Genomic DNA, 26,880 nt, shown 5'->3' on the forward strand with positions numbered 1-26,880 from the left:
GTTACAAGCAGCTATAGATTTTTGCTGGAGTCAGTTCATCAAGTTTTATTTGAAATAATCAGTGGCTCCATTGCTGTATAATATACATTGTCTTTTAAGTTGAAAAGCATTAAAAAAAAAAACTTTAAATAAAATAATGCTGAAACAGAAACCTTGATACTAAAAATCCACATATTTTTCGATTACCATGTGATGATGAAATATGCATTTCCTGCATAAATTGTTCACAATTTTTTTAATGTTATAAAAATTAAGTTATGTTGTGTTAAATTGAACTATGTAATTATTTTTTAAGTAAAAAGGATGTGAGTGAAATCAAGACATGGGAATTCATTCATTCATACTTTAATTATGAGGTAGATCAAAACCCCTGCATACAGAAACATCAAAGCAAAAGTGCATTTTATTGACTCATAATGTTTTTTGAAAGTTCCTACAGCAACTAAAGCCAACTTTGGCTACTTGCCTGGATTTTTTTGAAATAATAATCTTCATGGGCAAAGTTTGAATTCAGCTCCCTGGTGGAGTTGAGTTTTTATTTGCAAGTGTTTTTGAATATTTTGGCCTCAGCGTTGACAGAAACACTTGTTCACAGTTATGGGGAAGTGCAGTGTTTCAGAAGGGGCGTTCATAACTGCTTCAAGTTTAGCGGGATATGGTGGCTGAATAACCCCACTGCTTACCCCAGCACTCCTAAACAACCTCTTAGGTAAAGACTTCTCTTTATCCGTGGCTTGTTCCAGGTCTTTGGCAGGGCCCCGACGACTCAGAGCTGAATGGTTTGAGGGCCTCAGTGGGGGAAGCTTGTGGGGACATTTGATTTTTGAGCCTTTGACAAGAAGGTTGACTCCGACATACTGTGGCACTTCTACAGCAACCTGGAGACCAAAAGTGAAACATAAGAATTGTATTCCACCCTCAAAATTTGGTCCACTTTGATGGGACCACTTGATAAGTTTCTTACCTGTTTACATATGAGCTCAAAGTCTCCAGTGTCTGCTGTTGGATCAGCTCTTCGGTCCAAAACAACGCGAAGTGTATCTTCCTGCACAGCAGCACAAAGACGGGCTGTCACGGGGGTGGAAGGGGCCATCGTTGGACTGACATTGATTTCTATTAGCCATGGATGCAGGTCACGACCTCCACAAAGAAAAAACCACACAAATCATACTGAACCTTGAATTGACAGAGCAGCACAAGGGTAAGTATGATGTGACAGAGCTGAAACTGGATTTATAAATCTTAGCACTGTTTATTTTTGATCTCATCTTACCCATCATGAAGTCAGCACCATAGAGCTCAAAGGTGTTTTTGCATGAATCTACCAGGTCCTGAGTCACCTGCAGTGCATGGATTACAGCCTTTTTCATCCCTGGGACAACCACAGCCTGCCACTGAGCTTCCTTGCCCTGGCCAGACAGATAGGTCCTGAACTGTTCATCTGACCACATGTTGTCTTTGGGGATGCCTGGATGGCGTTGCTGGGAAGGCCTCAGATGCTTCTGGATTGAATTGTTACACAGGTGGACAGAACTGAAAGGGTAGAGAGTAGCATGATAAGGCTAGTGATAATTTGATGCAACATCAACCCTACAGACTGTCATTAAAGCTGCTCTTGGCTAGAATGGTCTTTGTTTTTCTATCTGCATCCTGCTTTGGTGTTAAGCCTTTAAATCTTGTGTATTATCAAGTATTGATTTAAGGTTTGTTTACTAACCTAAATTTCTGAGTGACTCTATGTCACCAATAACTAATGTCAATCACTTAGTGCGATGCTAGAGTTTTAGACACTGTCCCATCAAAGAGAGGAGGCCACTTATGAGTGTCTCACCTGTCGAGTTTCTCTAGTGTGTAAGGCTGAGTTGAAAAACGCAGGTAGCATTTTTTATAAAACCACACTGTCAGAGGGTTCCAGTCTGTGACCAGGAACCACTGCCGCACATCAAATTTGGTGTCATGGACCAGAAAGGGGCGTTCCAGGTATTTCTGCACCACCCATTTGCTTTCCCTGACCACGGTTGAATCGCTGTTCACCAGCCTGAGGATCTGATCCAAACGCTTGGAGCATTTGATGCCTGGAGTGAAGGTGTAACAAGTCAGTCAAAGCTGTATCATATAATGTGGTCATCCAATAGAGTTTAAGCTTTCACCTCTGCCTCTGGACTTGGCCCCAGGTTTGATGATCCAGATGTTTTGTGTGCCCTCTATGTCCAGCTGTGGATTGACCTCTGCCAGTCTCTGCAGCATTGACTTGCAGGTGACCACAAATTGATCAGTGATCTGGACCTCAGCCTCACCACTGAATGTAAGGAGAAAATGCCATAAGAAACTGGAGAACACAAGGATTTTTCCAGTTTCTCTGTTTTTTTCCTCTCACTCTACTCACTGGACAACCAAGTAGTAACTGTCGATAAAATCTGCCCACTCCTCTTCTGAAAGTATTTGTGGTGTGTCCAAGCTTCTGTCTATGTCACCATGCTCAAGGCTCTCCAGGAAGTCCTGACATACTTTGACTGCAAAATCAATCATTTGGGAGAGGACCACAGGTTTAGGCCGTCTTCTGCTACGCTTTCGCTGACCTGATGATGAAATAAAAAAGTAAGCTCTCTCTTTCTATAACTATGCAGAGAATACATATCGATGTGAGATTAAAAAAAAAAAAAAAAGAGCAACAACACCTTGAACAGCACAAATGCTGTGCTTCTTTCTATGCCCCTGTACACCCTGTGCATTCTCCACAATGTACTTCAATAGACTGGTGCAAGCTGTCCTCCTGTAGTCCTCTATTCAAAGAGACAGGAAAGAAAGTAGTCTCAGCTCAAAAAAAGGAATCAGGATGCTAGAAAAATGATCAGATTGGAAGTAGGTTTTTAAGTTGTTAAGTAACAATTGACCAATAAAATCATGCTTCTCATCCTGTGCTCCAAGTCTGTAACAGCGGGGGAAGAAGGTGTCAGGGTCTGCTGAATCAAACCAGTGCAGGTTCCTCAGGTTCACACACAACCCCGCCTGACACAAGACAAAGATGAGGTTGAGTCAAACACTGGGTATCTGAGTGGGAATGAAAAAGAGCTATTTATATATTATATATTATTAAATTGGGTTCTTAATGTACCTTGGTGCCAAAACTGTCTGCCTCCGCAAAGTGATTTATGATCTGTTTCTTTTGCAAACTGTTGGGGTTAACAGCATCTCTACGGTTTGTCCAATAGAAATCAACCATTTCATTCTTCACCAGTCGAGACTGGAAGAAATAGGAGAAAAATAATCTTATAAACGCCCCTTTGATGCATGGTTTACATTCAACTAGCCTAAAGGCTAAAGAGATTTTTTTTCTCGTACCATGAGATCATAAAGTCTGTCAGAATCCTGCTTTTCTTCAGTATTGTCTGAGTCGTCTGGGATAGAGAAACAGGAGCAGACAACGTTAGAAAATGGAGATAGAAAAAGAAAATACTCTCTAGAACACTTAGATTGGCTACTCACTCACCTTCATCATCATCACCTGTGTCACTGAAATTGGCTCGGCCCTCACCCCTGGGTCTGCGGGGAGCATGGCAGCTTGGGCGTTGTGTACGCTGCTCAACCCAGCCTCTAGCCCTGAGTGCTGCTCTGATGACAGGATAAGGACCCTGGACTGAAAATACTTTATGCATCTGAGAGCAATGAGACAGAGAGGAGTGGGGGTAACTACAATGGACATTTTTCTACTTTCAACTAACAGATTTTGCATTGAACCAGCAAGATTCACCCACTTTCACAGCTTTTTCTGCATGGGCTTTGGCTGTCTTAAGTCTTTCTGGGCTAAGAACAGGTAGGTTGCCAAAGCTGCGATGAACTTTGTCCTCAGGAGATTTAGCTATCACACACACACACAGAGAAAAAATCATATTGTTGAGCAGGAATTTACATTGCATGTTTTCTTTAAGACTCATACGAGATGAAAAAAAGTTTGCATAGCACAAGGTTGACTTAGTTAAAGATTTCATCATTTTTTTGTTGCAAACTTGCGTGTTTACTTACTTATTGTGCTTTTCCTTCTGTCCTGGTTAAAAAGCTGAACCACAGCTGAAACCTTCTGGTCTTTGAAGGACCCTGTAGTCTCCCCTGCTTTAACATTAACTCCTTTTGAAAAACACATATTTCAGGGCAGTGGCTGAGCCAGACAGTGGTGAATTTAGCATGATTTAGCGCAGCCCAGTTTAATGGGAAAACATGGTAACAGCTATTGCATAGGAGAAAGGAGAAGTGGAGTTTGCATAACCGCCTGATACAGAGTAATGTTAAATGTTAAACGTGAAACAGCATTTGCATACCTACTTTAAAAATACCTATGCATCTGCTCATGAATATGCATAGTTACTGAAGTTACATCAAAGTGATGAAAAGGCAAAGATGTGTTTCTAAGGGTTAAAACTTTCCATCTAGGGCCAAAAAGAGTAAAGTCATGAAGCTTTAGTATTTGGCTATTTGATTCAAACATTTTGCCACGAGACCTCAACATTAGCTCATGTTCAGCATTTGTGATCTATATATTTAGTCCATGATACTATCCTTGTGGTGTGAAGCCAAGGTCAATGACTTTCCTGGTTCCAGATTTGATAAAAGGGTCCCACAGCAGAAAGTTACAGATAAAATTTGAGACTCTTACCCCCCAATGGCCCCAGAACATTATTAAAGTATAGAAAATTTGTCTTAGTAATTCATGACTTTTCATAAGATTCAGGGGTAAAAGTACAAACCTAGGCCGTTCTTGCATTATAAATTAAAATGATGGAGAAACTTTTGAAGTAAGTACAACTGTGAGACTTCTATTTATATCTAGGTCTCATGGTTTTGAGACAGTGTCAGTGTGTCCTTGGCTGATATCTGTCTCTCACCTGTGTCTTGGCATACTGTGAATTGTCTATCAGTTTGTTGTCTTTCCTGGCCAAGGTGGACAAACTGTTTGGATCTGGTAGCTTTCATTCTAACATCACCTCTCATTCTTCAGGGACACCTTTACAACCATATGGTTTGGTCATGAGCCAAGCAGGAGGACACACATTGGCAGCCTTGGGGTAACAATCACAGTTGAGTTGAGCTGTAGGCTACAAAAAAACTGATAAACAATCATTAAAACTTTGAAGAAAAGTGCAGAGTGGTGGTCTGTGACAGCTGTCTACTGGTCTTAAGGATAAGACTCTTTCCCTAGGTGCAGTGGACCATGAAGTGGGTCAAGTTGCTGTGAAGGAGACTACACCTGCCAGTGGGTAACACTTAGATCTGTTTCCTTTTGTCTTCTGTTTCAACAAAGCCCAAAAAGTGTACAAAATTTACAGAGTTATCCTATATCTAATGGGGGTCTCAAATAACAGCCTCAAGCATACCCATATATTGACATTTGTTATAATATTAGTAGTAAAAAGAAAGCTAGCTTTAACAATCCCTGGAGACCTCACTACAACTGTTTATGAAATGTTACTTTATTTAACACCAAAAACAATTAATGTCTCTACAACTGTGATAATGTTTTTGTAAGCCTTATCTATTCAACATTAGCCACATCATTCACTGTCTACCTCTTACCTGCTCAGATCTACAGGTGTGTCCACTTTCTACACTGAAATGCCGTCTGACCGACTATCGACCTGTTTATTGTTGCCATGGCAGCCTCCTGACGTTGCATTAAACCGACACGTGACAGATTTCAGTGGCGATTTCCAGTTTGACAAATATAACGTGACACCTTATGTGGCAAAGACTCAGAGTTACGAATTCAAAAGTTATTCAAAAGGACGATGCCCATTTGATGTAGCCTACATATAATTTTTCAGTTACCAGTTGTGTCTTTCTTATTTTCCTCTGCACGGGGACGTTAGACGCCCGTTTATTTAATTAATTACAAACTTTATTTTTTTCTGTTAAATGCATTCCTGATGCATTAGGAATACGATGCTTTGTAAATTTTGATGTAAATGTGCGTTGTAGAAGAGCTGTTTTCTCTTTCTTTTAAAAGGTGGACAATCTATTACGACACGTGCTGTATTTGCTTGATAAAAATGAATACAGATAGTCTACAGCAATTGATTGTTTTAATGTTTTAACTGTTACAATTTTATCCGTTTAAATAAATAACGTTTCCCTCTGCTCCGCCCCCCTCTTCTTCAATGGGCTGAAATTCCCCGCCCCCTATGTTGTGATTGGTTGCGTTATTGCGTCAAACTTTTTACGTAACACGCTAGTTCCTGTTGGTGCTTCTGGTTTGTGCCCAGGCAAGTCCTGGCTTAAGTCCTGCCCTGAACCCAACCCTGTGCTCCAGACTTCAGTCTTGGGGAAAGACGTTGAACACACACGCCTACTCCTAAAACATACACAGAGTTTAGGGGCAAACAGGGCTCTATCTACAGGTAAGTCCGTTATTTCTTATTTAGTCAGTGCCATTGCTGTACAGAAAATAAAATGTTATATTTTCAGAACAACTTCAGCTAGCTTGCCAACACTGCATAAGTGTCAACATTGTAAGTACGTACCTAAACCTGTGTTGCATATGTTTTTTTTTCCAGAAGCCAGAAGATTTTAACTTGAGACAATATGTGCGGAAGAACTGCGTGCACTCTCGCTCCTGACGAGGTGAGCCGAGCCTCATCTTACAGGGACCGAAGAGGGCAGCGGAGGCAGCCCCGCTGGAGGGATGGAGATGCTGACAAATACCGACCATCTTACAACAAGAGCCCCCAGTCCATGAGTCCAGTCCTGCTGTCAGGGAGGCATTTTGACGAGGTAGGAACAAGTGCATCTTTTCGTCAATGTGTGAGGTCCGTAAACTCTTTGAAGTAAATGGCGCCAAACAAATCAAGCGTGGAGGTTATGAAAAGAACAGAAGGACAAGAAGAAAAAATAACGATGTGCAGAATGTAACAATAAATTAAGAAATATTCATTAAGAATAAAAATTTGGAAAATAAAAACATAAACGTACACCCCCAGAACAAATTAAGTACATTTGAAGTACATTTAAAGTAACAATGAATATGAGGAAGACGAATTGTTAAGTCTTTTTGACTGCGCAGAGGTCTACATTTTTGTGTTATTTTTATAAATACACTGAGTGATTATTTAACAGTCGTGAAATTTCAATTAATATCACTTTTTTCAGTTATTTGGACATAAAACCATTAGGCATTAAATTACAGATCATAAATGAAGGACCCGAAGATTTCACGACAAACAACAATCACTTCCCTGTCCAAGTCAATACCTTTTGGGCTGTTGGCCTCAAAAAATAATAGATTTACTCTGCAAATGTATAGCAAGTGCATAGCAACGTGTTGACTTGTTCTGTGCTTTAGGAAGCTCCTGTCGACGAGTGTGTGCTGGCTTCAATGCGTTGGGGTCTGGTACCCTCCTGGTTTAGAGAGTCTGACCCCAGCAAGATGCAATACAGCACCAGCAACTGCCGCAGTGAGAACATACTGCAAAAGAAGTCTTACAAGGTGCACACATTTTGAGCCAAATTTATAGTCTTTTACACATCAATCTCTCTGCTGAGTGTGTGACAACCGGTGTGTCTAACCAGTGCCACTGTTGTATCCTTGAAGGACCCACTGATTAAAGGACAGCGCTGCGTTATCCTGGCTGATGGTTTCTATGAGTGGCAGAAGCAGGAAAAAAACAAGCAGCCTTTCTTCATATACTTCCCACAGAGTCAGGAAAAAACTAAGCAGGACAACCCCATGTCTTCAGCTAGCAATGAGAAGAATTCAGAGATGGCAAGCTCTTCAGAGGAGGCTTCCCCTGGGTTGACAGAGGTTTGTATTGGGTTGTCTGAAACAACACAAGCACCATGTGCATGTGCTTTCATCTAGAACAGAAGCAGAGAGAATGCAGCTGTGTCGGAAATTACAGTAGCTGAGAATATCCCTTGAGGGGCAAAGAACCAAAGGAGAAATGTGCATGTGTTCACCCAGTGTTTCCTCAGTGTTCAAATGTCTTGAAGCATGCAAACTTGATTTATTTTTATTTTGGTGTCAAGCTTAGAGTGTAGAAAATGTCAACCATACTAACAAAATTTGACATTTTTTAGCAAATTAGTCATATTATTTACACTGATCTGTGCTGCATGTTCTCAAAGGAGAAAGATGCACCAGCTGAGTGGTCAGGATGGAAGTTGCTGACTATGGCTGGAGTATTTGACTGCTGGACCCCTCCAGGTGGAGGGGAACCCCTTTACTCATACAGTGTGATCACTGTGGATGCTTCTCCAAACCTGCAAAGAATTCATCATAGGTAGGTAAAGATAGTAAACAGGGCAATGTTTCTGTCCTTGAGAGTTTATCTGAGAAGCTAATTCATTGTGGGGTTCTGTTTTAGAATGCCAGCAATCCTGAATGGAGAGGAAGAAGTGAGGAAATGGTTGGATTTTGGAGATGTGAAATCTCTGGATGCCTTGAAACTTCTCAAGTCCAAGGACATACTGACTTTTCACCCCGTTTCTTCAATAGTCAACAACTCGCGCAACAATTCTCCAGAGTGCCTCCAGCCTGTGGATCCCAACAGCAAAAAGGTAGCATATTTAATATTATAAACTTTATAACATAGTGTTTGAAACACTATCTCATCCCTTGTTTAGTTAGTACAGCTGACAAATCTGACCTTTGACCCCTAGGAGCCCAAGCCCTCAGCCAGCAGTAAGGTGATGGGGAACTGGTTGGCGAGCAGTTCACCCTTGAAGAGGAAGAAGCCAGACACCAGTGAGAGTAAACAGGAGAAGGAAGGCAAAGAGAGTGGAAGCAAGTCTACAGGAGGGCTTCAGCAGTGGGTTCAGAGAGTCCCGAAGAAACCAAGAACCACTTAAAGCTCCAGTATACTCCTGTGTTGGAAACTGAAGTGTATATAAAAAAATTAAGTTTTATAATTTGCCTCTAGTAATTTTCAAAGTTTAAGTTAGTTGAAATGTTGTTGTTGTAGAAACCATTTTAAAGTAAAATATGCTACAAATTATAATTCATTAAAAAAAGTCAATAAATAAATAAATAAAATTAACCCATGATGCTTTATTCAAGATTTTTATTACCCTTATTACTTGAAACGCAAAGACATTTCGAAACAATGAAGATGCTATGCATTTATCATATTAATATTATAATAATGATGAATGCAAATACTCCCCCCACACATTTTTTTTTCTTGTTTTTCAAAGGTACAGTATGTTTGCTATCTTATGATCTATAATGCATTTCAAAGTTTTAACATAATATGAACAGACAGTTAAAGATCTGATCAGTTAAAAGAAATGTCAAGCACTTAAATTGTTTGCCAACACGAACAACTGGCATAGTCAGATATGGAGATTTACAACAGAACATTTTGCTTTCCCACACAATGATTGAGGGGTTTGCAAATATACAAAGTCTTGCAATAGTTGACAGTAAAAAGAAATGTACTAGCTAATAGTACGCAGTTATGAATGATATTTATACTTCAGAAAAATGTCTCCTCTCCAGGACTATCAGGTAGAATGACATGCCGTCTTGTTTTGGTTCCTTCCATGTCAGATGTGGTACCAAGAGAAACTGATTACAAGACAAACCGTGGTTTCCCAAATAGAGGAACAGCACTAGCATGAGGGAGCTGAGTCTGGATCCTAGCAACGCCCCCAACCTGAGCTACAGCTGCATTTATTGTGGCTCTAAAATGAGATGTCTATACTTATTGTCAATAACAGCAAGGTGCTTAAAAAAAGATTGTTACACATTGGTCTGATGGACATTTTATGGATCTTTTCTTTCTGTTCGGTGCCATTCAACAACAATCAGCAGGCAGCGAACAAAAGCAATCCATTCATGCACCTTCACTTACTCTGATCCTTCACTACTTCAGCTCTGACTGCCTTCTCAGGCATCAGAGTATAATTTTAGCTTTTACAAGTTAGAGTGAAACCAAGTGTGTTTGAGATTGAAAAAAAAAATTAAAGCCACAACACAAATGAGTAAAATGGGCGGAGCAGTGTTTCCTATATTCATGCAGCAGTGGTGGGCCGTGAAAGTAAGAAAACCACCACCATTGCTAAAGAAACTTTGATTTAAACAAAGCAAACAAAAACAGTTTTCTTTTAATTTTACTTATCAACACATATGTATAGAGAAAATGATTCAATTTATCACTTAAAGTATCCAAGTAAAAGTAGTTAGAACCTAAACTGGGTGTGGGAGCAGCGATACACATGGAACTGAAAATGAGATTAGCCCAAACCACCACCACCGCCATGAAGCTTACATGGGAAAACACTGGGAAGTAATGAGCATCATAGAAGTATTTCCATAATGTTTCCTTGAAGGTGTTCTTTGGGCTAAGAGACTCATCTTTTATAGAAAATGTGTGTCTTGTATACATAGGGAGGTGAGTGCAGCATGTTTGTGTGTGTAGTAGTATACTCTCATGAGTGGGATGCTGCTTGTATGTTGGGCGCTGGGGATTAAACACAGTGGGCCATGGGAAATGGGGAAATATAGACAAGGCAAGACAGGGTAGTGAGGGCAGTGATGACCCCAGAAGATCTTCATAGTCCTCAGCAGCTGCAGGTCTCCGCTGACGGCTTGGCTCGCTCATTCCTGTCCAACTTTATCGGCTCTGGAAATTCGTTGTACAGTTCGACTTCAGTTTCCTGAAACAAGATAAATGAGTTGAAGTATAACCTTTGTTCTGAGGCCATGGTGGTCAGGCTTGTGACCAGGATCTTTTGTAGGCGTCTAGTACCTGTTTGAGGGCATTGCGTGCAATAGTCTGGAAGGCCTGCTCCACATTGATAGCCTCCTTGGCGCTGGTTTCAAAATATGGGATGTTGTTCTTGCTCTGACACCAAGCCTGTGCTCTCTTGGTTGTTACCTGAAGAACAAAAGAAACCAAGGTTAAACTAAGAAAAAATAAATTGACAGCTTAATCCAGGCTATCTTTACAAACTGTTCTATTACTGTAAAGCTCCAAAAAAGTTGATAACATGGGGTTTCAGTAAGGCTCAGGGCGCAGTGGCAGGGGTGTTAGCGGGCTGTTGGACCAAAGTGACTTAACATGAGCCAAAAAGTCACTTAAGTCATATCCATATTCTCTGTTCTCCAATGTGAGCAACAGCACTGTGAGGGGCAATCATGCTTGAGTACTGCACAGTATGGATGGTCAGAGTGACCATGGCCTTAGAGATAAAGTAATGTGATCAATGTACAGAGGCTACAGTCTCAGGCAGGCAGCCAAGGTTTCTTTCAAACCTTTTGCCCCTTTCCCCTCTGTCACAACAGTTCCGTTTTTATAATAAAACACATGCTACACATACCTGTACAGTTTGCAAGAAATGTGACTTTTTGACACCCACCTGTCTATTCTCCAAGTCAATCTTGTTGCCCAGCACCACAAAGGGGAAGTTCTCTGGGTCTCGTGGGCTGGCCTGGATCAAGAACTCGTCCCTCCAGCTGTCTAGAGTCTTGAAAGTGTTGGGTGCTGTCACATCAAACACCAAGACACAGCAGTCTGCTCCGCGGTAGAAGGCAACGCCTAAGGACTGGAACCTCTCCTGACCTGCTGTGTCCCAAATCTGAGCGATGGAGGAGGGAGGAGGGAACAGAGAGTATGAAAGACGACATCTTGTGGTTACAGGGCAAAATAATGAGATTACTCTAAGTAAAGAGATTAAGGGAATTCCTTAACTGCAGTGTTTCTACGGTGAACATTAAACACATCTCCCTGATTACCTACAGTGACACTGAGTGTCTTTGTTGATTGATGATGTAAGACGCATCTTGGATGTGTTCAGTTCTGTACTCTGAGGGCAATTCATAAACCATAGTTTTTTCTTGAAACATATAATTCATCCTTTTGACGGCAAAAGCAATAAAAATGTAATATCTTTAGAGAGTATGCCACTATCAGAATTATAAGCCTGATTTATGTCACTGTTCTTTTACTACTTTCAATCAAAGTCATTTGAAAAAACAGACAAATAACTTAGGATCTCCAAATCTTGTTTTCTGCTTAGATAGATGAATAATTAGTGTTATATTTTAATGATCATAGTATAACTTTTGAATAAACTGTTAAGTAATATCACTTTAAACTGCTTTCCACTGGGAGTCCTCAAGAGTTTACATTATTTGAGTGATTGAAAACATCAGCATTTTTTTTAGTGTTTGGATCATATTTTGAGAGATAGGTGTTTTTTTCAGATATGATTCAAATACTTCCAAGAGAGAGTGTGATGATATGACACAGTGTATTGTGTCTGGTCTTTACCTGCATTGTGACAAGTCTGTCATCCACCATGACTTCTTTTGTCAGAAAATCAGCACCTATTGTGGCTTTGTACTGGTTACTGAACTTCTTATTCACATACTGGTTCATCAATGAGGTCTTTCCAACTCTTAAAAAAAGAAACAAAATCGCATTAGTCAATACAAATATCAGAAAATCTGAATGAAAAAAGAGCAAATAGTTCCTTTCTTTCTACATGACCAAAGTGACCCTGAATGGGTAATGTCTTGAAAAATAACAAGAACTACTGCTGTCTCCTTAATTTTTTGAACAGCTCTATAACACTCACCCAGAGTCTCCCAGAATGATGACTTTGAGTAGCACTTTCTTCCTTGACGTCATTGTGCCACAGCTGTAAAGACAAACAATTAGATTACAGGAGAGAAGAGAACAATTCCAAAAGAGCACTTTAGTGCCAGAGTTGCTCTATGAAATGGATTCTTGTCCTTGTGCTGACCACTTTAAAGTTAGCTTACTGAGAGATGAGAATGTTTGAATGCATCTCTATATGCAATAGAGAAAATGGGCAATTTTGAGAACCATGTCTCTAACTTCACTTCCTGAATCACATTCTTCTAACCTGCGGCCTGCAATGTTAAATCACAAAATAAACAGTTCATAAAATTGGCGGATATGAATAACTGGTGACAGATCAATACCTTGTGATATGTGTGCTGTTGATTTATCACACTATTTGATTTATATGCTTTCAAGTTATCAAATCAAAAACTGATTGCGTTACTTTTGCCTTAAAAAAAGAAAGGAGGAATGAAAAATATCTGAATGTGTGCTGCTTATCAGATTTCCTAAAATGAACTTCATTCGATCCTTCAAACTCTTTGAGAATACAACATTGTCATAGTCACGCATTTAATTTCATCAAAATTCCCTGAAATTTCAATTTTAAATTTAACATCTGAATGATCTAGGTTGTGAAATTTTAATAATAAAAGCATCACACCAAATATCTAAATCTTTGAGTTTGCTCAACCATCACTAAGCATTTTTGCCCTTGTGCTTTGTAATAATAAACCAGCTCATACAGTTGCTCTGACCGAAGTCCACACAGTGTTTCGGTGGGCTTTAAATCATAATTCTATTCAGGTTGGACCTTGCTTTGGGCATTTTTTGGAAAAAGGGATTAGTTATAGGTTTTATCCACACATCGCCGAACAGTTACAGCCAAGTGTTGAAACCCGCCGATCGACCCCATATCAATACTTTTATGAAGCCAAACCAACAGAGCCCTCGGTGCGGCTCTCATAATCTGCACCCCATGACACTGTGTCAGGGACTGATCACATGGTTTTAAAACACAGGACTAACGGAACCATGACTTGGCAAGCATGACTAGCTCATCAAATGGTATACTTAGATGAAATACACATACCGGTGTCTTCCATATGTATGCGCAATCTGCAAGCCGATATGGTAAAACACATTTCCACTTCATAGGCAGAGAAAGCGAGTCATGTCTCGTAATTTTACTCTAATCCACTAAGACATAAAGCACAGCTTCGAAGGGTTAGCAAGGTTGAGCAAGCATCACATTTCTAATCAAATTAAACACAGCCATGTCAAGAACAGCGGTGAAAATGATCGGCAAACGGTGAATTACATGTGTAACGTTTGACACAACTAAATCTTGACAGTTTACATTCTGGGTCTGCTAAAGATTTACCATGAAACTGACACTTCTGTAAGCTAACGTTTGGTCAGCTCAGAAAGATTTACCAAAATTTGCGAAAGTAGGTTAGTGACAGCTGGATCGTTAACTCATACAGCGGGTAAAACAAGTGACCAAAGGCGACATGAACCAACCTGGGCGATGATCCTAGGGGGAAAAATATCAAATGTGGACTTTTCCTCTGCCTCGGTTCGGCGTAAGCTAACGCAGGGACAAGCTAACAGGCTAACAGCCTCTGTAAATGTCTGCCGCAAGAAAACAACACGTTCAGCGCGTCGACAGCTGAAATGTCTTCAACAGGTAGCTTCACAGCTAATTCTGCGTATCGAAATAAACTCTGCCCCTGTAAGTATATTTCTCCCTTTCTAAAACACAAGAGATTTAGTACAATGGTCAGTTTCGCCCCGTTCCTGTTGACGCTCGCTTTTCCTGACGAGCTAACGTGCTAGCTGCTAGCCGAGCCGAGTCCACTTCCTCCAAAACAAGCTCTGTCGGTGACGGCTGACGTCACGCGCTCGGCACGCCTTGATCCTGATAAGTCACAATATAAATGTCTTAATGTTAAGTTTATCAATTATAAGGACAGACTATATGAAGTTCATACCCGTGTATTCTTTTTATCCGTTCACCAATCGATCTTTTGGTGCCAATATTTTAGAGTATGATCAGTTATATCATTGATTCAACCGATATTTTTGAAAGGCTTCACAAAAATTAATGAAAATGGACTGAATCCTCATTTTATTCTTTCGGAGTTTAAGCTGTGAAGAACCAAAAAGCTGCAGCAAATTTTCAGTCTTTTAAAGTAAATTTCTATTTTATTCAGACTTTAATGGGACTTATAATGTAACTGCCCTTTGTTTTAAATCTTTTGCACCTATTTTTAGCTTGTTTGCCTCAAGTTTGCTCATAAAACAATTTTTTTTAAGTCACATTATTGATAGAATAATATAGCTGGTTAAAACTAGCATATCTGAAGAGTCTGTTTCTGTTAACAACATCAACAGACTGAAAAAAGGGATCTTTCTTAAAACCTTTACTTCTCTCCAGTTTCTGTCCTATCAGTGCCATCTTTAGTGGTAAATACAAAGTTGATTTATATGTTTTTATTATTAAGATAGGTTGTACCACACCAAAAGTAGGACTGATCCTTGTCAATAGCAAGCTTTCTTTTTAAAATCTAGTGTACATTTTTGTCACAGCTGACTCTTAGACAATATCAGAGCAAAACATTTATTTTCCATGCAAGTACTTCCAAACCAGGCAACTATTCAACAAGACACAAAGGGGAGACCATGGGTGAGTTGTCAGGGTAGACTTTCACAGTGCTTATTACTGCAAAACAGGGTGCTGCATCCTGATGTTCACATCGAACCTTTGGCCAGATGTTTTGTTCATTTCTACATGGGAAAAAACGTTTTGTGATTTTTTATATAATGGAGTTATTTCTGGTAGATTTTTGTTGGTTTTGTTTTGTTTTATCCTTATTTCATTTAGTAAGTCATTTTATTCTTGAACTGAATAAATGGTGAAGGATAACATCTTTGATATGAGCTGAGTTTAACCATAGTCAAAGCCTTGTGGTGAATTATTAAAATACCTAACTCAAATGTGACACCAGCTGTGGCTGTGTCATCATTATTATTATTATTAACATTATTATTATTTTCCATCGCAGCTGAATAAACACATCATGAAATACTCGTGACTCAAACCAAAGAGATAACTATTGGTGAATTTGCATTACAGCTGATTGTAGAAAAGTTGTTTTTTTTTTTTATTTGAAATCTAAAAAAGTGTATAATCGTAGCAGAAAGTGAAGTTAAACTAGACCTTTTGTGACCATTTGGATATGCATTCAGGGGGTGGAGCATGGGGATTACAGATGTGACAATCTGAAGCTTCCCTTTACATGGGCCCTGTTGTCGGGGCACCTGGACAACTGGAAGGCCATAGATAACAGGCATGTACCAGCAGCCTCCTTGTGGCAGGCCATGAGACACAGCACACAGGACAACACAGGCAGTACAGGCCACTCGTTACTGAGTGGCCTGTCATAAGCCACTTTATTTTTTATTTTTAAACTGCTGAAAACTCCAGTGATGATTTGTGGATGACCAATTATGTTGAGCCTGAGTGTCTTTGATGGTTAAAAACTTGCTGTCAATATACAAAAATAAGATATACCACCTTCATGGACATAGAAAATCATGTTTTCTAAATAGGTGTGTATGTCAATTTCAATACTTCCATAGTCTTCAAAGGGGACACTCACTGAACTGCAGTTCTTAGCACTTCTTCATCTGCTTCATGTCTCGCAGCTGTAGACTGCCTCTAAATTTTAACAGACATCAAGCTTAATTACCGTTAGATCAAAAAGTGTGACAACCAACCCTGGTCTTCCCCAGTGAGGCTATGGCCCGAGGTTTGAATGATGAAAATGACTGACAAAAGTGAAATACAAACCCAACCCACCATAGCTTCAAATTTTCTCTGACCTAAAAATATTTAATGATTATCAATTTTGTTATAGCACACAGTGCCACCAGCAGGGCAACACTTATCACTACTGTAGAATTTTAGATTTGGGTGTGTCTAATAAGGTGTGAGTTTTTCACTTTCAAAACAAACAATGTTCTCGTTTTAATGTAAAGTAGCGTTTTGTCAGTTTTTTTAATTTATTATTATTTGTTTTGGATTATGGTAATGCTTTGTACATGCATTCTTCTGCACAATGTCTTCAAATGATCAATAAAGCTCACAATGAATCCTTGAGGTTCATTACCAATTGCAGAGCTCTGACTCCCAGCTGTGAGTTGTCCTCCAGGATTGGATGGCAATCTCTTACAACCTGTACACTGATACATTGGTACACCTTCCTGTCTATTAAGTTCTTGGAGTGCTGCACACTGTTTGTGAGTTTAAACCATACAAAAAAAGTGCTGGACAGTGTTTATTGTGCTTGGGAAAGGGGCTTTTGGGTATTCTGCACCTTCCACCTGGGCTGTACTGCAGAATAACCTGAAACTCAAGGAACTGGTGTCACTTATCGTCTTCAAAATGAGGGACCTTGAAGCAGATTTTTAACTATGTCATTTTTTAAAGTTAACTTGGTTACACATCTGACTTCTGTTCTATCATATAAAAAAAAAAAATCTCGACGTTGTTAGTTGTACTTTTGTCCTCTTTTTTTTTTTTTTTTTTTTTTTTTTTGCTGCATGCTGCTTGAAAAACAGATTTTTTAATCTCAACAGGACCTACATGTTTGAATAAAGTTTAAAAAATAAAGAATATATATTTTATTTTAAATAATAATAATAATAAAGTTTTCAAACTTGAAAGATTTTTGAGTCTAAAAATCTTTCTTAATCCCAACGCATAGTACGTTGTAGAGGGCGCGCAGTGACGTCATCGCGCCTGCTTGAATGAAGCGTCATCGTTGCCGATGTAGAGCAGCACGGCGGCCTTTCTTTGCTGCTCTACATTTCCCTCATCTCTTCCCTTCTGTCCTACTGCGTTATCTCTAAATTTACTCCATTATGTCTCGAAATTCACCCCTTCTCGCCGCATGTATGCTACTTTTTGTGGCTCTGAGCTCAAAAGTTTCAGCGGACGGTTTGATCAATGAAGACGTGAAGAGGAGCGTAGACCTGAGCACTCATCTGGCTAAGATCACCGCGGAGATCGTGCTGTCTAACCAGGGACCTTCAGCTGTGAATAGCTTCTTGTTAGCGGTGGAGGCTGACCTGGTGCCGCACCTGGCATATATCGGAGCGTCGGTGAGTGAAACATGAGTGACTGAAACAAAGACTACAGGATTGCCTGTACCCCGGCCAGTTAGCTTTAGCCTGTTAGCAACTTCAATGAATGATGAACATTACTCTGATGCACCAAACGTGCTGCTCTCAAATGTTGCCATTCTCAGTCTTTCAGTGATAGTAGTACTGGTGCATGAATAAGTAGAAAGAGAGGTTACAGTGTTTTTGTAAAATGAATGTACAGAATCCCAGATACTAGTTTGGTGTATGTTATGTGGGCAGCCAGCTCTACAAGCCCTGGATTTAAACAGTGATGCAGCGATGCATGCAAATTTGAAGAGGCACAGTATTGGGTACTGGGTGCAGATGTAAAGTCACTTGCTCTGGGCAGAAAAGCCAAAAAGTTTATCTTGTGATAATATTTCATTCTGCTAAGGGAGTAGGTTGCTAGCCTTAACTTCCGCAGCGCTGCACGCTCTGTCAGTGGCTGAATGACACGTATGCGCTGGACAGATCACTTCCGTGTGTGTCTGCGCAGGCCTGCCCCCTCCAAGCATGCATCCGCAAAAATGCTTTGAGTTTAAAAATCACATCGTGTCCGGACTATGACACTCTTCTTCCAGAAAAAACTTAACTAAAACACGTGTTTGTTACATTAGATACCTGAGTGATTCTGTTTGCCACAGGTTAAGGGTGATGAAGAGGAGGATGGCATACTTGAGCTCCAACAGACAACAATCCAAGGCCAGAGGTGAGAGATCGAAATCATACATTAACATTAAGTTAAGCTGACAAGCACAAGAATAGCTAATCTGGTTGATCACCACAGGGAATTTGTGCAGGTTTGGTGTTAAGGTGTAACCATTGAAACCAACACAATTTCCTCACAGTTCTGTTTAAATCCATCTTGAACTTGAAATAGATTTTATCGTGTTGGTGAGATCTTTTAAAGTTGGTGAGTTGACAAAAGGTAATATTGATAAAAGTTAAAGTCATTGTCGTCATCAGTTTCTCTCTTTTTTGTTGTTGTTGTATTTAATATCTGTCAGAAATAAGTGTATGACCCTCAAAATATAGCAACCAGCATAGCCCCCTTGGTTGATAAACTCTCTAGACAACTGAAATCAAAATACTTTTATAGAAAAAATCAGTTGAACTGTGTATTTTTGCTAGTTTTCAAGAAATTGTGACAATCACACCAAGCTTGTTGATAATGTACACTACATTTTGAAAATGTGCTTTACTTTGCCATCAGAAAGCCACATTGTTTCAGCACTATACACCAGAAATAACAAACATGTTTCTCTGCCTGTTGTGTGCCAAGTAGTGGGTCTGCAGGAATTGAGAGGGACACAAAGTATAACCAAATTTTTTTTAAAAAGTCAGCAAATTTGACCCTGATAATGACATGCTGTTTACTATAACACCTTTATGTACACAGAGGTGGGATAAGACTCAAAAGGTTAAGACAGGTGGTGAGGCGGATGCTTCTCTGACAACAGGAAAAACAGGAAAGATCCTAAGGTACCTGGTTGCACAGGCTTGAAAACTGTGATCCCATGCCAGTGAACCCAGAGACTTTCTGCTGTCATGAATGTGACTTTCTGAATCAGAGGGTACCAGCAGTGTCTACATAGTTCACTCACAGCTTCCTCCTTGTTTCAGAAGTCAAAACTGAAGACCAAAAGAGCCAAATGTAAACTTGTCATCAGTTTTCAGCTCATACTGTTTTTTGTTGTTTGTTTTTGTTTTAATCGCATAATGACGCAACAAATGTCTATAGTAAGTGTATTACCCATAACAGCACGTTTACATGATCAAATACACTGTTAGCTGCTGAAGAGGAAGACTCAGCTCAAATAATGCTGCAGCCAATACAGTGTCAGCCTGACAATGTTGATATAGAGTACATCTATCAGTATCTGAGGCAAAACTCAGGATGAGTTGGATTTTTTTGATCTATTAAGGATTGTTTGGGCATTTGTGCATTTTCTGACACTTTGTTTTTCTGTTTTCTTTTTTTTTTATTTGTTTGTTTTTTTTGCTTTTAGCACAGAAACTTTTTCAGTGCTGGATAAATCAAGGGTTTGCATCATTTTGTCTTGGAAGCTAAAAAATGTACAGTGTTGTGCAAATGTATCTTACCTAATCTTATTCTTCTCTCACAAAGTGGGGAGTTTTATAAGGTCCAGCTGCCCTCCAGCTTGGCAGCAGGTGCTCAGCTCAAAGCTAAGGTGGAGATGACCTTCAGCCACGTCCTGAGGCCTTTCCCCTCGCACATCACCCAGGCTGAGCGCCAGCTAGTGGTCTTCCAGGGGAACCATTACCTGTACTCCCCATACCCCACCCGCAGCCAGAGCACACGCGTTCGCTTGGCCTCCAAGACCATCGAGAGCTACACCAAGCTGGGTAACCCCAGCAAGAATGATGAGTTCATCGAGTACGGACCCTTCAAGGATGTGGCCCCGTTCAGCGAGGTACAGCTCACATCTAACTGGCTTTCAGTGATGCGTCTATAGATTCACTTTTAACAACCTGTTTCTTCTTTATTATCCACCATCCAGGACACCATGAGGATCCATTATGAAAACAACTCACCTTTCCTTACCATCAGTAGCATCACACGGACCATTGAGGTCTCTCACTGGGGAAACATTGCAGTGGAAGAAACCATTGACCTGAGGCACACAGGAGCTGTCCTGAAGGGGCCTTTTTCTCGCTACGATTATCAGCGTCAGTCAGACAGTGGCATCTCATCCGTCAAATCCTTCAAGGTGTTGTTTAATGCACACACACAGCTGTTTTCTGTCTTTCCCGCTTTGTCAGTGATGATTAAAACTCACTTTGTTTTCTCCTCAACAGACCATTCTTCCTGCCTCAGCCCAGGATGTCTACTACAGAGATGAGATCGGCAACATCTCCACCTCACATCTGCAGGTTCTGGATGACTCAGTGGAGGTGGAGGTCAGGCCTCGCTTCCCCTTGTTTGGAGGCTGGAAGACCCACTACATCATTGGCTACAATCTGCCCAGCTACGAGTACCTCTACACCCTGGGTGAGCTCTTTTCTTATTTTTTTTTCTGACTGCAAAGTGTTTGAAAACATTCCTTTCACAGTCTGAGAAAAACTGAAACACAAAGGCAGACAGTTGAGATGAAGCTGCTCTATTACTCAGGGGCTGTTTGCTTGTATCAGGCTTCCTATTTACACATCCTTCCATATCACTTAATCCCAGGGTGTGTTTTAAACGCGTCTCTTCATTATATCCACTAGGTGACCAGTACGCACTGAAGATGAGACTGGTTGATCATGTTTATGATGATCAGGTCATCGACTCCCTGACTGTGAGAATCATCCTGCCAGAGGGAGCCAGGTCAGCACTCACAAAAAAATCCAAAAACATTATGTTTTGGAAGTATGATTTGATGCTAAATTATAATTTTCCTATCACGTCTGAACAGAAACATCCACATGGATACACCTTACAAAATTGATCGCATGCCAAACCAGCTGCACTACACATATCTGGATACCTTTGGTCGGCCAGTGCTGGTAGCGACCAAGAGCAACCTGGTGGAGCATCACATTCAGGATGTTGTGGTAAGTGACACAGTGAGAATGCTGTTTAGTGAACATGTATGTGTTTTATTGAAGTAGTTTGACGGATAATTTATTTTAACAACATGAAATGTAGCTTCTGCACTTTTAACAAGTCCTTTTTTGGCCTTATCAAATTATAGCAAAGAGTGCCACCACAGTGAGTGTTGTAGGGTGAACTCCAGCAGTAAAAGCCCACACACAATTTTTGACATTGAGCGTGTTAGCCTTACTGGTGTCTGAAGTGTGAGCTTTGATTTTCAACATGCCTTTGGTCAGATCAGGAGAGCGATCCTCAGGGAGAAACCCAAGAAAAAAAAACTTTTTTTGGGAGCATACTTTTTACATCAGCCCCTGTCCTTGATTTAACCTCCTTAAATCAAACCATCCTGCTATTTTAATCACAATAAACTGAATATTTTCCTCTGATGATGAGGGGAGGAAAGATCGTCAGAGAAGCTCCCAGAGAAACAGTCTGTTCCCCCCCGCAGCAGTCTGCTGAAGAGAAAGACCTAAGAGGACTGCAGTCCCCCACCCTGAATCAAGTTTTCACTTCAGTCAAACATTAATTTTGAAAGGAGGAACTCTGCTTTGTAGAATTTGATATAATATTGAAGTTTTGTTTAGGTCTGAATTAATAACTATCTTCTGTGATTCCCAGGTTCATTACAACTTCAATAAGATCCTGATGCTACAGGAGCCTCTCCTGGTTGTCGGTGCCTTTTACATCCTTTTCTTCACCGTCATCATCTACGTCCGCCTCGACTTTGCGATCACCAAGGTATGACTTGTCGTATTCTTTAAAAAGCCTGATCTTTGTTAATAATTTCTTTGTCTTTCTCAGTCTTTGTGGTTTTAATTTGTGTCTAAATCAGTTTTAAATGTTCCTGCATCATTCCTCTCTGTTCAGGACCCTGCGGCTGAGGTCCGTATGAAGGTGGCCTCCATCACAGAACAGGTGCTGACTCTTGTCAACAAGCGCCTGGGGCTGTACAGACACATGGATGAGGTGGTCAACCGCTACAAGCAGTCACGTGACACAGGGGCTCTAAACAGTGGCAGGAAGACTCTGGAGGCAGACCACCGCACTCTAACCAACGAGATCAGTTCGCTGCAAGCGCGCCTCAAAGCCGAGGGCTCTGACCTGGCTGATAAGGTGAGTTACAGTGTTGGAGAGCACAAAAGGAAACATCACAGATTTAATTCTCAGAGAGTCCAGTGATATTTAACCTCCCCCCTCTCTGTGGTCTCAGGTTGCAGAGGTGCAGAAGTTGGACGGCCAGGTGAAGGAGCTGGTGTGCCGTTCCTGCCAGGAGGCGGAGCGGCTGGTGGCGGGGAAGGTGAAGAAGGATGCTTACATCGAGAGCGAGAAAACTCTGACCGGCAAGAGACAGGAGCTCGTAAGCCGCATCGACAGCTTGCTGGACGCCCTCTAAACTACATCTGCCACTGCTGAGCACACACACACGCACACATACATACACACACATACACACACATACACATAATCCTGCTATAAAATATGGCTGGCAACCGTGTGAGAAAAAATTAAATGTGACTCATGCTTTCACATATTTAGTACTTTTTTTTTTTTTTTACCAACATTGAACCTGGACATGGACTGTTAACATCTCTTAATGTCAGTGATGGTTTATCCAAACACTTGTGCCTTTGTGCCTTGTGATAAACTCGAGGTCACTGCGTACCCAGCTCTACAGCAGACCCATCACAGCTTCTGACTTTCTCTTTTTCAGTTTGAGCTACACTTTTTCTTCATCATACCTTTCTCAGACTTGACACTGTTTTTTTTTCCATAGTCCTCAGTTTGTACGGTTATGGGAATTTCCTTTTAATTTTGAATATTAACCGGGGGGGCCCACGTTTTTTCACTCTCATGTCTTTACTCACATATCCTGTATTCTAGGACTGAATCATCTTCCCCTCAAACAGATGAAACTTTAAGTGTCCTGATCTTCTCTTTGCACTTACTGCTGTACTCGGCCCCGATTGTTCACATTTTGAAGAAATTTGAAGCTCTGATTCTGTGTCATCCCAAATGCTCTCTGTTGATGTTCATCACTTATATTTTCTACATTTTGTATGATTTATTTTTGTTTGTTTCTTAAGTGGCATTTTTTTACCATGAGATTAGTGAACACATTAAGAGATTAGGTTGTATGTGAGAAAAGACATTGGAGACGGGACACAGATGTTTTGTGAAATGGGCAATGAAATGGAAAGCTTTCAAATTTGGAATAAAGTTTTGAGAAAGTGATCTTGTATGGCTGCTGGATTAAAAAAATCTGTGTGATGGAGTTTTTACTGATGCATTTCTTCATCCAGAGGGAGCAGTACTCTTAGTTTGCCAGAGGAGGGCGCACTTATGCCAGGAACAAATACTTAACATGATGTGTGGAACAATGAAGACTCAGCCAATGTGGAGAGAAACTCTGTGGACTTACAGATAAAACATATGTCACATTCATTTGCTCCCTCACTGGTGCCACTTTTAACACTGGCACATTAAAGGGAGTTTCCAGAGCATTGTTTCATTTTTCTCTGGCAGTAACTCCACCTATCGTCCTCTCCTTCCCAGCCAAACAGCCGTCGTGCCTCCTTCACAGTCTAACCCAGGACAAACATCAGGGTCAGTCTGAGGTCACCACTTTCCTTCTGAGGTCAGCAGGGGTCTCAGCAGGTCATTTCCTGCTCCATAACAACAGGCTCCACTCCCCTCACAATGATAATGTTAACATATTGTATGTGCCATACAATAATCATTCTGAACACCCACAGCAGAGGGAAAGCAAAGACAATGTCTGTTAGCACTGATGTTCGGTGCTGCTGAAAGGCCACACAATGGCTGTTTTGTTTGTGTGTTTGTGCTTAAGAGGAGATTTGGAGCAGTGTGAGTTTGGAGAGCCACAGAGTCTCTTTCTCACAGCTGAAGCACGGCGGACCAGCTGCTGCTGCTCGCTCCCGTTCACCTCAACACCAGTGACTCTGTGGAACAAACCAGTGAGCTCATGTCTGCTTTCCACACAGAGATGATGTTATCAGGTCACTGGAGGTCTGAGACAGATGCGATAGGAAGATTTCATTAGGGATGGAAAAGTGGTTGAAAGTTAAGTCTTTGACAGATTTATAAAATGAATAAATGATGCCTTAGAAAAGCAGAGAAAATGGAAGTTCAGGAGCCTTTTTGTCCCAGCTCTCGATCAGGGAGTCATTTTTGAAAGTGGAGGTTTCAAAACAATATTATAAAACTGAAAATGGATTATTTGCTCTGGCTGTTAGGAAGTCTCACTTTAATATTTAAGCATATTTTTTTGAGGGGTGATGAGTTTCAGACAGTTGCTCCCCAGGGACAGAGACGAGCACCAGCTTTCGAGGCATGTTTTGATTAATTGTACAATATGTTAATCCTGAAAACCAATATAAATATATCTGAATTAATGTCTCAAACTTAAAGACAGGCCAGGAGAACAAAGTAAAGCTGGCATTGATTTTTTTGTGTTGCTATGTTTTTCTTCTACTGGGAGCTTCCACCTGGCTTTCCCTCACAAAAGGTTCACATTTCCTGCATGAATAGATTTTTAACTCTTTGTTGTTATTGCTATTGGAGATATTAAACAGCAGCAGCATAATAACTAACTTCCCATATCAAAATAATAATTATTCTTCATCAGCATCAATAACTACATTGGTTATTAATAGAACAGAGTGGACCTGCTCTTTATTTTAAGTGTTGTGGATTTTTTTTTTTTTTCAGAATCAATCCAAAGTTAAATAAATAACAGACAAATAAGTTTGAAGACCAGACTTCTATATCTTTTTTCTCTTTTTTTTTGTGGTCTTTACAAAAATAATATTGTGGAATTTTGCAGTTCCAGGTGACTTCTAAATTAGCTTTATCTTAAGTTCTTTGGAGGTTGATCTTAATGACTGCTGTTTGTTTTATTCTCTCTTTTCTTGTTTTTGTTTTTGTTTTTTACAGCTTTACAACAGAGTAACTTGCATTTGAGAATAGTGGAGAGATTGACTCTGGCCTCAATTTTACCTTCTTACAATCTCACAGACTTCTTGTTTTTTTTAGGCCAAAGTCGTAGACTAAAGGAACCCTTGTTAGTTCTTTGTTCTCAAGGATCTGATCATACTTTGTATTACCATGTGATCATCATCCGAACACTGGAGTAAGTCATTTGATAACGGTGCCTATTCCTCTCATAAGAGAACTTTGAAACCATTGGTTTAATTCTCTGGGTATTCTTTGGTGTAAAGGTTAGATAAATACTGGCTCTTTGCCTCATAAAAGATGGGTTTAAACAGAAAATAAGGAACATTTTTTGAGCACATGCAGCCTCTGTCTCCTGCTGCACTGATAAACTTTTAGTCAACGTACATCTTTGTGTTGATGCATTCATCTTTATTTGCCTTGACAGGCTCTTGTCTTGTGTGATATTGGTGTACTGGCCTTTAAGTCTTTTCAGTTCCAGTCCTGCACTCTGGCCCAGGATGTTATTACCGGTTGCAGAAGAGCTGCGGTTTATCTGTTGGCGTAGCTCATGCAGAATACTGTTTAAACCGGAATTCATGTGTAGCACTGTATCCTGATGTGGCAAACTGTGTGTGTGAGTGTGTGTTGTAAGTGGATGAGGGGGTCTGTGCAGTGCGTTGGACTGGTTGGGCCATGTGGTTGAGCTGTCATGGTCCCCCCTCAGGCATAGAGTTGATTATTATCTTCTTTTCCTGAGGAGGAGCAGTGGTGATGCACAGTTTCTTCTTTTATTATCTTTCACACAAATAATGAATATGCAAAAAAAGAAAAAAAAAAAAACAGTGAGTCAAAGTAGGTATCAGCTGAAACCGTAATCCACAAGCCCAGGGTCCTGAAACGTTGTGGTGATTGATTACATTGAGGGCTCACCTGCACTACTCTCCCTCTTAATCTTTCTCACTCTAAAACACACAAACACACACTCACATATACACACACAAAGAGAGAGGCAGAAGTCACCAGTCAGGGAACAATATCCTGCTCAGAAGACCCCTCACAGCACACTCTCATAAATCACTGAGACAGAGCCACCACCCTCACTGTCAGCATGTTATTATACACACACACACACACACACGCACACACACACGCTGACACACAGGTCCATCGATGTCACATACATTTATTCACTGCTGTCACTCCTGCAGCCCAGGAATAAAAGTATGTCATCAACAAGAAGAAATGTGACTCGAATCTAAACTCAAACTCAGCTCACCTGTGTTGATTTCCTCTGGCTCCGCTTAAAACACACAACTCGCCTCACAACAGCCGCTCTGTGTCCTGCTGTGCCCTCTGCACTGGCCATTCCTCAGTGACAGGGTGCCGGGATGAGAGGCTCTGAAAGGCAAGTTGAGGAGGTGGATGAAAGCCCCCCGTCTAAAACCCGGGGCCTTGCGTCCTGTGCAGGTGGCAGGTGTGATCAGGCCGGGTGCGGACGCGTGAGTGCAAGGAAACGGAGCACAATAAGGGCGTCTGTGGCCCTCATTGCAGCTGCAGGAGGCG

The 26,880-nt window shown here is 40.7% G+C and overlaps 4 protein-coding genes and 1 long non-coding RNA gene across 5 annotated transcripts in view; 2 read left to right on the forward strand and 3 right to left on the reverse strand.

Annotated features, from left to right (window-relative positions):
* Positions 1-340: 340 nt before the first annotated feature.
* Positions 341-6,255, reverse strand: ttll3 (tubulin tyrosine ligase-like family, member 3). Its single transcript, XM_074666373.1, has 15 exons — positions 5,569-6,255; positions 4,881-5,090; positions 4,024-4,125; positions 3,756-3,859; positions 3,491-3,656; positions 3,343-3,398; positions 3,116-3,244; positions 2,895-3,009; positions 2,679-2,783; positions 2,387-2,579; positions 2,151-2,299; positions 1,832-2,075; positions 1,274-1,533; positions 965-1,140; positions 341-878 (listed from the first exon to the last, which is right to left on the reverse strand). The coding sequence occupies exons 2-15, from the start codon at positions 4,984-4,986 to the stop codon at positions 567-569; spliced, it is 2,217 nt and encodes a 738-aa protein (XP_074522474.1). The 5' UTR covers positions 4,987-5,090; positions 5,569-6,255; the 3' UTR covers positions 341-566.
* Positions 6,256-6,573: 318 nt separating this feature from the next.
* Positions 6,574-9,023, forward strand: hmces (5-hydroxymethylcytosine binding, ES cell specific). Its single transcript, XM_074666385.1, has 6 exons — positions 6,574-6,762; positions 7,331-7,474; positions 7,580-7,789; positions 8,113-8,267; positions 8,352-8,544; positions 8,647-9,023. The coding sequence occupies exons 1-6, from the start codon at positions 6,574-6,576 to the stop codon at positions 8,833-8,835; spliced, it is 1,080 nt and encodes a 359-aa protein (XP_074522486.1). The 3' UTR covers positions 8,836-9,023.
* Positions 9,024-9,621: 598 nt separating this feature from the next.
* rab7a (RAB7a, member RAS oncogene family) lies at positions 9,622-14,453 on the reverse strand. The gene is made up of 6 exons (XM_074666397.1): positions 14,100-14,453; positions 12,568-12,630; positions 12,261-12,387; positions 11,347-11,565; positions 10,737-10,865; positions 9,622-10,644 (listed from the first exon to the last, which is right to left on the reverse strand). Exons 2-6 carry the CDS (start codon positions 12,618-12,620, stop codon positions 10,549-10,551), a joined length of 624 nt encoding a protein of 207 aa, XP_074522498.1. The 5' UTR covers positions 12,621-12,630; positions 14,100-14,453; the 3' UTR covers positions 9,622-10,548.
* Positions 14,454-17,361: 2,908 nt separating this feature from the next.
* rpn1 (ribophorin I) lies at positions 17,362-23,573 on the forward strand. Its single transcript, XM_074679937.1, has 10 exons — positions 17,362-17,744; positions 18,410-18,474; positions 19,894-20,200; positions 20,288-20,497; positions 20,586-20,778; positions 20,997-21,096; positions 21,185-21,323; positions 21,982-22,101; positions 22,231-22,476; positions 22,574-23,573. The coding sequence occupies exons 1-10, from the start codon at positions 17,505-17,507 to the stop codon at positions 22,754-22,756; spliced, it is 1,803 nt and encodes a 600-aa protein (XP_074536038.1). The 5' UTR covers positions 17,362-17,504; the 3' UTR covers positions 22,757-23,573.
* Positions 23,574-26,597: 3,024 nt separating this feature from the next.
* The window catches only part of LOC141798989 (uncharacterized), an 80,810-nt gene continuing 80,527 nt past the window's right edge, over positions 26,598-26,880 (reverse strand). Inside the window, exon 3 of the long non-coding RNA XR_012599217.1 lies at positions 26,598-26,715. This is a non-coding gene — a long non-coding RNA (uncharacterized LOC141798989). The remainder of the gene's footprint in view (positions 26,716-26,880) is intronic.

Source organism: Halichoeres trimaculatus, unplaced genomic scaffold (genome assembly GCF_033239565.1).
Source record: "Halichoeres trimaculatus isolate MK-OKI-2021-1 unplaced genomic scaffold, fHalTri1.1 fHalTri1_scaffold_1, whole genome shotgun sequence".
NCBI classification, from domain to species: Eukaryota; Metazoa; Chordata; class Actinopteri; order Labriformes; family Labridae; genus Halichoeres; species Halichoeres trimaculatus.